The following is a 12,361-nucleotide window of genomic DNA, read 5'->3' as shown; positions in this document are numbered from 1 at the left end:
AAATTTCTCGCGCAAGAACAACTATATATTTTAATTCTTAACTACTACTTTTCAATCATTTTTCAAAGTTCAAAAGGTAAAATCCTCCCTACAACACCGAAAAATCGCTCAAAGTCCGAATTTCAGCTCGAGATCCTACCATTGGCAATGTGCAATAGCGACAAACAGCTTATTTTGTATGTGTATACATTTCGAGAATAAATCGTCTGCGTTCAAGTAAAGACCTTTACATTTTGAATTTTCAAATTCTTTCATTTTTTTAGAAAATTTAATGTATTAAAGTAACAGTTGAGCAAATGTGTAGACGCAAAATTAGAATGTTTGTCTGTTTCCTTGGAATAATCGTAATAATCTAATTGTAACAGGTATTTTCACTCTTTTACGTAAGTGTTTTTGTTGAAATTCTAATTTAAAATGTAAAAACACATGTTAAAATTTTTAAGTTTTAAACTAAAAAATTCTCAGATGAACCTTTTTAGCCTCTGTGTTGTTCCTAACAACATCATTTATAGGTTATAATGCAACTAAATTTAAGGTAGTACTGAAAGGATAAATGACAGCATGATTTTACTTCACATTATTTAATTTAAAAAAACGAATATTTACAAACATGTGTCCATTAGCTTTCACTTTAGAAGTATGAAAAACAGTAAAGACATGTTATTTTAACTTTAATATAAATTCAATCAAACTTTATAATAAAGTTATTGTTGTTTTGTTGGTCTAACACGCAGATACTAATTTTAAAAAAATGTAATTTACATAATTTGTTTAAATACTTATTTATGCAACAGAGGACAAAGTTTTCCATTTTGTATACTTATGTAGAAGAGTAAACATACCTGTTACAATTCTAATATTACGATTAATCCAAGGAAACAGACAAACATACCAATTTTGCGTTTACACCGTTTGCTCAACTGTTACTTTAATGCATTAAATTCTCTTAAAAACATCAAAAGCATTAGGAAATTCTAAATGTAAAGGTCTTTATTCGAACACAGACGATTTATTCTCAAAATGTATTACACATAAATGTATACATATAAAATAAGCTGTTTGCCACTATTGCACAGATGTATTCTCGTAAATGGTAGGAAATGGGCAATGGTAGGATCTCAAGCTGAAATTCGGATTTTGAGCAATTTTCGGTGTTTTAGGGAGGTTTTTACCTTTTGAACTTTGGAAAATGATAGAAAAGTTGTAGTTTAGAATTAAAATATATATTTGTTCTTGCGTGAAAGATGTGTGAAGACCGTTAAAACCCATTTTTTTCAACTAAAAAACCTGAAAAATCATGTTTTTAATGACTTATGCGGTGGAAAAAAGCATTTCTAAACACGCGGCAGCGATCAAAAGTTGTGTTTTATCATCCAATTCCTCGATTTGTACTAAACATAGAGCCACATATCAGGGAAAAAATATGGTCATATTTTTTAGTTTTCAAAATCGCGACTTGGGTCCATTCTGAGCTCTGCGGGGCTTAGAGGGTTAAGAAATTCAAAATTGTAGCACCACTACAAAATAGTCGAAGAATTTTGCCGCATTTTGAGCCATAATAGAAGATCCTAGCTCAAAACCCGCGAGTTCGGTGGATTTTTGCCCACTATGCCACACTGTGTGCCGCCTTAAGAAGAGAAAGTAGAATGATAGCAGAAAAAGTACAATGATATCAAAAGTACAAGTAAGTTTCGGGTAACAAAAGCTGCTGGTTTTTTTTATACTTTCATGAAAAAATAGTGAATGACTGAAAAAAGATTTTGTCAAAAGAAAACCTAATTCGCATTTGTAGGTATTGCTTTTATTTTTTGCTACATAACATGCAATCTAAACCCTGGTGAATAAGATTTTTTTTTTTTTGTATGCTTTCAAAATAATTTCTCGCATAGTTTTATCTTAAATGTATGTTTATACGTTTACAACTGATATTATCTCTAATTAATGAGTATGTATGAAAGTAAAAAGTTTGCATTGATAGATTTTATAAAATTTGTTTATGTTTTATTGTATCAAGGAATTAACAAATTTTGAAATGTAATTATCTTTTTATGCCACATTTTTAAAGTGAGAAAATTTGCACTTCACTGCTGCATTAAAACTGTGATGCATAAATATTATTATGAAATGCTCATTTATGCAAAAAAAAAAAAAAAAAAGCTGTATAACTAAAAAGTGTGGAAATCATAGCAAAACATATTATGCCCAATCTTATTTTTTATGAGTGTTAAGTTGAAACCTTTTAGCACTTGTAAAAGTGCAATTTCTTTAGTAAATGATTGATTCAAAAATGAAATCAATGCATATACAAATAGCTTATCAAATGATCATAAAATTGATCCTGTACACTGTAAAAACGATTCAGAAACGTTCCTATAAAATAATGGGCAGCTGATGTGCCCAATTTCTCTCAGTAACATGTCTTGTAAAAACCAGGAACGTTTTCCGCTAAAATTCAGTAATCGTCCTGACATTACCCTGGAAACTTCCTGAAAAAACCCGAAGTCTTCCCGTTTAAAGCCAGTCGTGTCTCTGGAACTTTAAAGTAAACATTGATACGCATAATATAGTAGATTGGTAACTTCCTGATTTATCAAGAAAGTTCCAATTGTGGTAATGCAAACATGGCCAAAGATAAGAAAGAATTGCAAGCAAGTATCATGAATTTTACTCGCCTGCAATTCTGGCAAAGCTACATAGTCCATTGACTTCTTTACTCCCTTTAGGAGCTTAATCAGTCTGGACAGGCCGTATTCCGGGCGAAACCGATAGACTATATAAATACGCTCAGTTCATCTTTAAACTAGGAGCTAAAAATATTTTTCACAACAATGAGAAGTTGGCATTCGTGCGACTTGTCGCAATTCAGGAAACTTTTAGACAATGATACTTGATTTTTCCGGGAAGTGTATAAAACCGATTAAAATCCCGAAAGGTTACACGGAAATACTCAGTAACGTTTCGGAATTTTTTTACAGTGTAGAGTTGTAGGGGTCTAACACTCATATGTATCCTTTTTGCTAAAAATGATACTACCCAAGTATTTTTTTTAATTTCTGCGTCTTCTGCTCCAGTTCAACGATTGTTTAGCATTGCTGGAAATTTTTTTACTTCTTAAAGAATGAAAAAAAAAAAAGAAAAAAACAGACGTCTTTGATACATTAATTACACTTAAGTGCATTTAATTCCTTTTTTTTAATTTTCAATTGTTTAGTTCCGTATTTTTTATTTACACTTTCTGCGTATTTTATTACTTTGCAGTTTTTCTGCATAAAGAACCATACGAGGTTCTTCTTTTAAATAGCTGCGTATTAAATTAACTAACAGTATACTAAATAATTGAGAATACAATACTGAAATATACCACACAATTTTCAGAAATTATAAGCTCTAAAATGTTGAGAAGTTTAGCAGTAAGGTATTGCCCTTAAGCCAGGGCTAAAACAGAACTACTGCAATGGCAAAATAATAATGAACAGCTGAGTCAAAAACAATATGCACTGTGTATACATTTGAATAAGAGTATGCCTATACCTGTACAGTCATTGTAGCATTGTGTAATGTACGCAATTTGAACTTCCTAGATTTTTTTTATCTTTCATATATTGCTCTTTTCCTGTAACAGCGCAATAATACAAAATAAATAATCTTAGGTTATACTACACAGTAGTTGCAATTATCTCTTATATTAAATCAAAAATCATTTTCAACTATCACGTTGTTGATGCAAGTCCGTAATCATAATCAAAATCATAATCGGCGTATTATAATCGTAATCGATTACATTTTCTACATAATCGGATAGTTGCTGTAATCGTAATTACGTTTTGCCAGAGGATTATAATCGTAATCGTAATTGTAATCCCCCTTTTTTTTGTGCCCGTAATCATAATCGTAATCGATTACATTTCCTCGTAATTGACTCCAAGCCTGGACCCAACCGATTGGCTCGTGACGTCATCACGCTGAAACATTTTTCCCCCATTCAATGTTAAACTACTGATATCAGTAAACGCTATGAGAAATCTTCATCTCTTTTTCCTTTTTTTGAAGCGTGATAAAAATTTGATTTTTTTTATTTCCATTGTATTATAAAATTTACAAATTTATTTACTTTTTTTCGATTTATAAATATCAGTAAGCGTTATACTGATGAACCTAAAAACATATGCATTCTAAAGAAAACGCGTACTTTCTTCGTTTCTTTCCAAAAAAAATTGCAACTAATTTTTGCAGTAAAGCTGTTAAAAACATTGAAGTTTACGAGTGCTTTCTGAAGAACAGTCTTCTTAAAAAAATTTAGGTATTGAGCTTGCTTCGCTTAAAAATAAATATATAATTTTTCATTGTTGAGATAAGTAAAAAAGCTCGCTTAAAAATGAAGAAAACATGACAAATTATTTTTTTTTTCTTTTTATGTCGTACCAACTTAATAGATAGCTAAAATTATTTTTGTTTGTGTTTCTTTTAGAATTAAACTGCAATGAATACAACAAATTAAAACATTGGTGCAAGTATAATTTTACCCAATTTTCCTTCACACTTTACCCAGGCTTAGGACTGGCAGCTTTTGAAGCTGGCGTGTTTAAAAATTGTGTAGTTTAATTTAAAGTTTTAAAGTTTAATTACTGATTATTGTAATTAATGTGCTAAAAGACATTATGAGTTGATATTGATTATTAAAGCCGCCTTTAACTTTTTACATATGAAAGACTAAAAACTGTAATTAGTGGATATTTGATATGCTATTAGGAATAGAAATTCTTCAAAAAATATAACATTTAGCTTGCGGAACTTATAGATTGGGTTACATTTGGTTGTATCCACTTCTTTTGCTTCTTATTATGGCTTCGTTTTCCCTTAGCGAAATTCGTTCAAATATCTTATTCTGATGAATGTCCGGACTCGTGCATATCTTTTGATTGCATCTTTGCAGACATCTGGATATTTTTCTGCCAAAATATCAAATAGCTCCCTTGTCACTCTTTTTGCTTTAAAGATATTATCTTTTCCATGGATATTGCTGAAAATACCCTCAAAATCTTCAATAATGTGCATCCATTCCTCTGTTGGCTTCGTCAATCCTCCCTTAGAAATTGTATCAATCCATACGGAACTAATTGCTCCATCTTCTTCCGACAAACATCCGAGAGAGGAATCTTTATCTTTCACTTTGAAAGCTAAATATCCTGATACATATTTAAGGGCTTCATGTTCTGGAAGGGATAATAGGCAGGTTGAAGCTCTGTCTACGTCGACTTGCCAAGACATTGGAATACCATCAGCATAAATTTTCTCACAAATTGTTTCATCTTCCTCTTCTGAGGTTATTGTATCTTTTTGTGCAAAAGCATCTTTTAACACATTTGCTGTTAAATAGCAGGGAACAGATTCTTGTTCTTGAGTGTTGGCTTTTGAAGATAAAGTAGGGAGTTTGTTTGCCAACAAAAGGTTTTTTAGGCGACTTTTGAATTCTGTGGGAGTTGGGTGATCAAAAAAACTTCCTACTCCTCTTATCTGGCTGAACAAACTTTCTAATCCGTCTTGGGTTAGTCGAGAGGTTAAAATATATTTATAATTATGCTTCTTTAAATCTTCAAATAACCCAATTAGTGAAGTTATGGAGATTATAATTGCTTTTTGAAAAGGCAATAAACAATTCTTCCCAACAACTCTAAATGAAGATACTGTAGTTTTCATTTTATTCAGGGTTTCATTTTGCTTGACTAAATGCTCCTCGCTTCCATATGCTGCTTGTAAGGGTTTATGACTTGGTGGCTGTCTAACACTGCTGTTCATTACGTCGAAAAATGAGTCAACGAGTTCGAAAAATTCAGCAGCATTCTTGTCCCCTGTCAGTAAGTCAATTGCTTTTGCTGTAGTGGCAGATAACAAAGTTTTTGCGGTGGCAACTCGTTGCCTTTCACTGTGAGATGACTGTCTTTCAACTTGTGGCATAGTGTCATCTCACCTCTATCTTTTCTTAACACATTTTCTACGATAGTTGAGTTAAGTACAGTTCCATTTTCTAACAAAAAAACATGGTCCAAAAAGTGATTTCTGAGTAATTTTAAGTAATGGAATGGATCTGAAAACACCCAAATATTTCGACTGGTATGAAAAGGGTTTGGAAAAAATGTTTTTTCTATTGAAATTTGAAACTCCTTTCAAACAGTAGCTGAACCAGCAATGTCTGAAACAATTGCGCACACATTAATTCCATTTTTTTCCCAATGCAATTATAATTTCCTCGAGTAAAGTCTTTGTCATTGTTTTTTGAAAATCAAAATACACTGGCTGCTTCCATGGAAACATAATACCTCGAGCGAGTACAACCTGAACTTTAGAGAATGGGCCAAGAACTTGATCTTCTGCGCTGTCATAACACAATCTGCCGTCCAGATGCATTTCATCAAAACTAAGTATGCATATTTTTTCTGAAATTCTTAGTGTTTCGGAATTTTTTTTCATGAGTGATAAAACGTTTTTCAAGACCCCAGGTTCACATGAAAATTTTGAACACCATCTTCTTAAAGTGGAAGCACTTGGAAGTGGAATTTTAATTTTCGTCCTCCAGAAATCATAAGATTTTCTTGACATAGCTCGCAATATAATACCCCTGGAAATATCTTCAGCTTTCCAATTTAATCTCTTATTTTCTTTCACAATCGCTTCAATTTGCGTTGTTGTTAGAACAGTTTTCCAACTTGCTTCCATCTGTACTAATTTCTTGTTCTTTTCTTCGGCAGCTTTTAATTTTCTTTTCAGAGATTTTTTTTCATTGAGTAAATGAGAAATTCTGTAGCTTCTTTTTCGGTACCTTCTCAGCAAAATATTTTTCTGCTGCTTAATTTCTTTTAATTCATTTTCAAGCATTGCATTCTTTTTCTGAAGCTTTATATTATTTTCTGTTAATCTGGAACAGGAATTGCATTCATCAGCTTCTTCGTTAATTGCGGGGAGTTGTGATGTTTCATTTGGATAGTTTAAGCATATTTTTTTGGAGCTGACATTCTCTAATCGCTCTACAGCACTTTTTCGAATATTTCTTTTCCGTTTGCGTTCTTCTCTATCCGTACTAATCTCTTGAAATTTATTTGAAGGTAACAAAAGACTTGGCACTGCGTTCAGCTTCAAAATTTTTTTCTCTGGCAATCCCAGGAGCTTATTCTTCAGATCCAGTTCATAATCATCTTCTTTGAAATGAATACTGCAGATCCTTACGAATTGAACATTAACTTTATCATTCCTCTTACATTTCTGCAGCCATTCTCTTAAAATACCGGGATCTTTTGGGAAAACATGATAAATTATCGATTCACCTTTAGTTTTCCTTTAATGATTCTTACAGGTCGCAACAGCACAGCTTGACATTCTTGAAACAATAATTTTATGAGAATACAAGAGCGGGTTAAACGTACTAAAACTGTAGTGACCCTACGAAGAAAAAGCAACATTCTCCATCCTGGCTGACGCGTTGTCAGCGCCGTGACGTCAGAAACTAGTTTTACCAGTGGAAGCAGGGACCCAGCGGCAGGCGAAAAGATCAAAGCATTGAAACAGCCCTCGGAGAACTTAACGCTTCATTACATTCGAAAGTCTAAAGCATTTTACGCGTCAATGAGCATGAATGTATGAGAAGGGAAACGGCTATTTAACTTTCAGCATGAGTGTTTGAAAAGAAGTTTTGTACAAAGAGTGAAAATTTTTCCACATTGAGAGAGGAGAGATTTCCTTCTAGTGTGCTTCTTCTAAATTTTTTAAAATAATTTCCAAATCCTGCATAACTTTTTTTTTCTTAAACTGAATTTTTCAGAATTGAAAATAATTTCTTTCTTTTGCAAAACCAAATAAACTTTTTTAAGCAAAATAATTTTCAAACTATCAAAATAACTTCAGAATCAAATATTTTTTTTTCTTAAACAATTATTTTTTCTTTTTCGTGTACTACACACATGTAAAATTTCTTTAGTATAATTTTTTTCTCAAATTTATAAAAAGTATAAAAATAATTTTTTTCTAACGAAAAAATTTTTTCTCGTACATTTTTTTCCCTTTTCCAAATTGTAAATAATTACATATTATAAAGAAATACTTTTTATTTGCATGTAAATTTTTCTCGAACATGCGATTACAATCAATACAAAGTTTTCGCATGTAATGTTTTAATCTATTTGTAAATAATTTCTTCAATAAGCAAAATAATTTTCAAACAATCAGAATAACTTCATAAGCAAAATTTTTTTTTTTCTTAAACAATCCCCCCCCCCTCAAACGAATAAAATGATTTTTTCTTACATGCAAGATTTTCATACTTGTAAATAATTCCTCAAATTTTTTTCTGACACATAAAATATTTTTTTTCAAACGCAAAAATTTTTCTACGCATTTTTTTTTTCTATTATAAATATTTTCAAACTTGAAAATAATTAAACAAAAATTTTCTATCTTGCGATTTTAATTTTTTCTAGCATATATATTTTCAAACTTGTAATCAAATAAATTTTTTCTCACTTTCAAAAAATAATTTTCCTCTCATCAATTTCTCAGACATTCAAAAGTGCACACATACAATTTTTTTCCCCCATTAATCGCGCACCTGAAAACACATAAATACGATTCCCATCCAAAATGGATCCCTCTCTCTTTGAATAGTTTTTAAAAATTAACAAAACACAAATAGTAAAAGAGAGAGAGAGAGGTTTAAAAACGAATGATACTATTTTTCAGACATGATTACTTTTTTTTTAACAAGATTTTTACTAGAAATGAACAATTTATAAGTGTAACGGAAAATCAAAAGATTTTTTCTAAGACAAGATTTTACATGTAACGAAAATTTTTTTTACATACAGTAAACTCTCGTTAGTACGCCGTTGACGGGGATTCTGAAAAACGTCGTATTAAGCGGGACGACGTTATAAGCAGAACTCTTTAAAATGCCGTTTTGGAAGATAACAGGAAAAAAAAAAAACATACCTTACAAAAATCTGATGACTCGTTTTTAATCGCTGAAATAAAAATAACAGTCTAAAAGCAAAAGAAACGCGTATGCATTTTAACCTCTACAACTTTATTACATCTTAGTTACATCTATGCTATTATTTTTTTGTAAGAAAATTCTCCATAAGGAGTTGCTTTCCTCCATCATAAGAAGTTGGTTTCCTAAAATTTCTTATTATAAAACTTTCAATCCTGTTAAGTTCTCTCAGCATCGCTTCCGAGTTTTCGGTAGAAGAGAGCGCCTGCCGCAAAACGCTTACGGAATCGCAGGCGCTAATAAAAGAGGGAAGTTGGGGAGGTTCATCTTCTTCCTCTTCCTCATTATCAACCTCGAATTCTCCATCTTTAAATGAGAAAGTAAAATAAATACTAAACTGAAGTAAGGGTGAACTTTAAAAAGGAAAAAATTTAATAAGTTAACTTACTTACCTTTCGCCATGTCAATCATATCCTGAATTTCTAGAGTTTCCGTGATAGGCAAATCATCATCAACTGAACAATATCCAGGATACTGTTCCTCAAATTCGATGTCCAGAAAATCCGCAACATTCAGGCCATTTTCATTAGATTTGCTCTCAAAATGCGCTTTTCGAAAGCAATTTCTTATCACATCTGGCGCGATCTCATCCCACGCAGCCGAAACATAATGGATAGCATCCAACACATTTATTTTACAGGAAGAGTCCTCTCCTGATTCAATTTCACGTAAGTAACGCTGTACCAGCTTTTTACGGTATTTCTGCTTCAAAACTTTAATGACTCCTTGATCTAATGGCTGAAGCTTGCTGGTAGAGTTGGGGGGGAAATACTCGAGCTTGATGTTTTTGAGGGGGATTCCTTTGGGATGAGCGGGACAGTTGTCCACAAACAGAAGGACTTTCCTCTTTCCTTTACCGAATTTTCGGTCCAACTGTTGCACCCATTCAGTAAACAAACACCCAGTCATCCAGGCTCTATTCTGTGCTTTGTAGTTGCACGGGAAAGTTCGCACATTTTTAAAACACCGTGGTGACTTAGATTTTCCAATCACCATCAGCTTCAACTTGTCAGATCCAGTCCAATTAGAACATGCTAATACAGTCAGTCTGTCTTTACTTAGCTTACCTCCGTGGCACTTTTCATCTTTTAAAACTAAGGATTTGTCTGGCATTAATTTAAAAAATAATCCAAATTCATCAGCGTTATATACGTCCTCAGGTGCATAGTCTTTTAGTAGATTAGGGAGGAGATTTTCTATCCAGGGAGCAATGCTGTCGTCGTCTACGGCTTCGGCTTCACCACTAATTTGACGATATTTAATGCCATATCTTTTTCGAAATCGATCCAGCCAACCAGCTGATCCAGAGAAATCATTTATGCCCAAGCCTTTGGCTATTTCGTTGGCTTTTTCCGTCATAATGGGTCCATTGATCGGCAAGTTATTTCCTCGAGCTTGCTGGAACCATTGGTACAGCACTTCTTCTAAATCCTCATTTTTGCCTTTACGTACCCTCCGTCTTTTACTGATGCCTGAAAAGGCGCTGGATTCAATTTCTTCCCGTTTTTTTAATAAAGTTTTTAATGTAGATACAGGTATTCCTATTTCATTTGCAAATTGCTGCTTATTCGTAACTCCTTTTTTCTCATCATACTGCTGTATAATTTTTAATTTCTCATCGAAACTAAGAGCTTTTCTTTTAGCCATTTCTTAACGTGTGAACAAGTAACCGAATGGACCCTCACAGCACGTAGCGTAGATGGCGTAGTTATCGCTCTCTTGGCACCAATAAAAGCACCGCTCTTTTGGCGAATTCAAATTTCCTTACAACCCTTTGGAACCAGAATGGCTGATGCGCCAGCCTGTTTCCTGTCATGGAGCTAGAATCGAGGGGAGATGACGCGGCGGCGAAGATCAAACGAATCCGGGTTGCCTTTTCCTGCCATTCCTCGCTCTTTCGTATCGGCACAGGCAAATGGGGCGCGCAATGCTTTTCTACGAGAATTTGTCAAACTTTCCCAGCTTGTATTTTTTCTGAATTTCTTTTAATCTTTCAACTGATGTGAAAAATTATTTAACCATACTACTAGAAGGCCTCATTTAAAAATGGTCAACATTGGAGGCGATTTAAGATAAAATTGAGTATTTTCGCAGAGCATACTTACTTGATCTGAGAGCTCCCCATCAATGATTTTTTGACTTTTTACAAGGTGGACCTTTTCCTTAGGTGAGGGGGAGGGGGTGAGAAATTCTTGGAATTCCGAGATAACGAATGCGAACAGGGACAAAGAGGCGTACTTCACGGGTCGGAATAAAGTAGTCGAACTGGTTGCCTTCCGGTAACAGAACTCATGTTTTAACGCGAAGATACAAAAGTTTACTAGCGACGCAATATACGGACGCAATATACGGGATTTTTCCTGTGGGGACTCTAGAAAAACGTCGAAATAAGCGGGAAGTCGTTATAAGCGGGGGCGCTATAAGCGGATAGATTTTAATATTAAAAGCATATTGGTCCCAGGGACCGAAAAAAAACGTCGATATATGCGGGAAGTCGTTCTAAGCGGGGGCGTACTAACGAGAGTTTACTGTATTATGAAAAAGAATCAAAAGATTTTTACAAGTTACAACATTTTTTCATGTTAATCAATATCATTTTGTTAAGAGTCTGAAATGTAATATCATTGAAATATAAAATTGTACTTACATGCATAGGCTTGGACCCGGAGGCCGGAGGGATTATCAGGAGTGGGTAATGAGGCAGCGGGTTGGTGAACAGAAGTTTCTGCAGTACTAGGACCAGCCTGTTTCAAAATAATGAAAATAATGAATAATATTCGACAATAATATGGTTACAATGCATCAATATGAAATCATACTTACAATTGTCGCAAATCCAGGAGGTGGTGCAACACCATTTCCGAGGGATGTTTCAGGAACTGAAGCCATAATTCTATCCCACTCGGCTTCATCAAACGCAAAATCGATAAACTTCGAAAAGAGTTCGTTTTAAGTCATCGAACAATAAATTAAGAAATAAAACTAAATTTAAAAAAGTAATAAATTAAAAAAGTTGAATGAAGTATCTGAATTAAGGATGAATTACAAATAAAATTAAGATTAGAAATTAAGAAATTACTTCTAAAGTTAAATGAAGTATCCGAAATGAATCACAAAGTTAAACGAATTAATTACAAAATTAAATTAAGAATTAATTACAAATTAAAACTAAAATTAATTGTAAAATTAAATTAAGAATGAGAAGATACTTGCGGAAGAAGAAGAAGTTGAAGCAGCATTTTCCATGTTGTATTCCATTTCTACGACTAAACGATTGAATCACTCAAAAATAATCTAACTCCAAAAAAAAAAAAAAAAAAGGAA

General features: G+C 33.1%; 1 protein-coding gene across 1 annotated transcript; it reads right to left on the bottom strand.

Annotated features, from left to right (window-relative positions):
• Nucleotides 1-5,324: 5,324 nt before the first annotated feature.
• On the bottom strand, nucleotides 5,325-10,684 carry LOC129230297 (tigger transposable element-derived protein 4-like). Its single transcript, XM_054864696.1, has 3 exons — nucleotides 9,430-10,684; nucleotides 9,261-9,343; nucleotides 5,325-5,351 (listed from the first exon to the last, which is right to left on the bottom strand). Exons 1-3 carry the CDS (start codon nucleotides 10,682-10,684, stop codon nucleotides 5,325-5,327), a joined length of 1,365 nt encoding a protein of 454 aa, XP_054720671.1.
• Between the last annotated feature and the right edge of the window lie 1,677 nt (nucleotides 10,685-12,361).

The sequence above is a fragment of the Uloborus diversus genome, chromosome 9 (genome assembly GCF_026930045.1).
Source record: "Uloborus diversus isolate 005 chromosome 9, Udiv.v.3.1, whole genome shotgun sequence".
In the NCBI taxonomy this organism is placed as follows: Eukaryota; Metazoa; Arthropoda; class Arachnida; order Araneae; family Uloboridae; genus Uloborus; species Uloborus diversus.
This window is presented reverse-complemented; position numbering and strand designations above follow the sequence as displayed.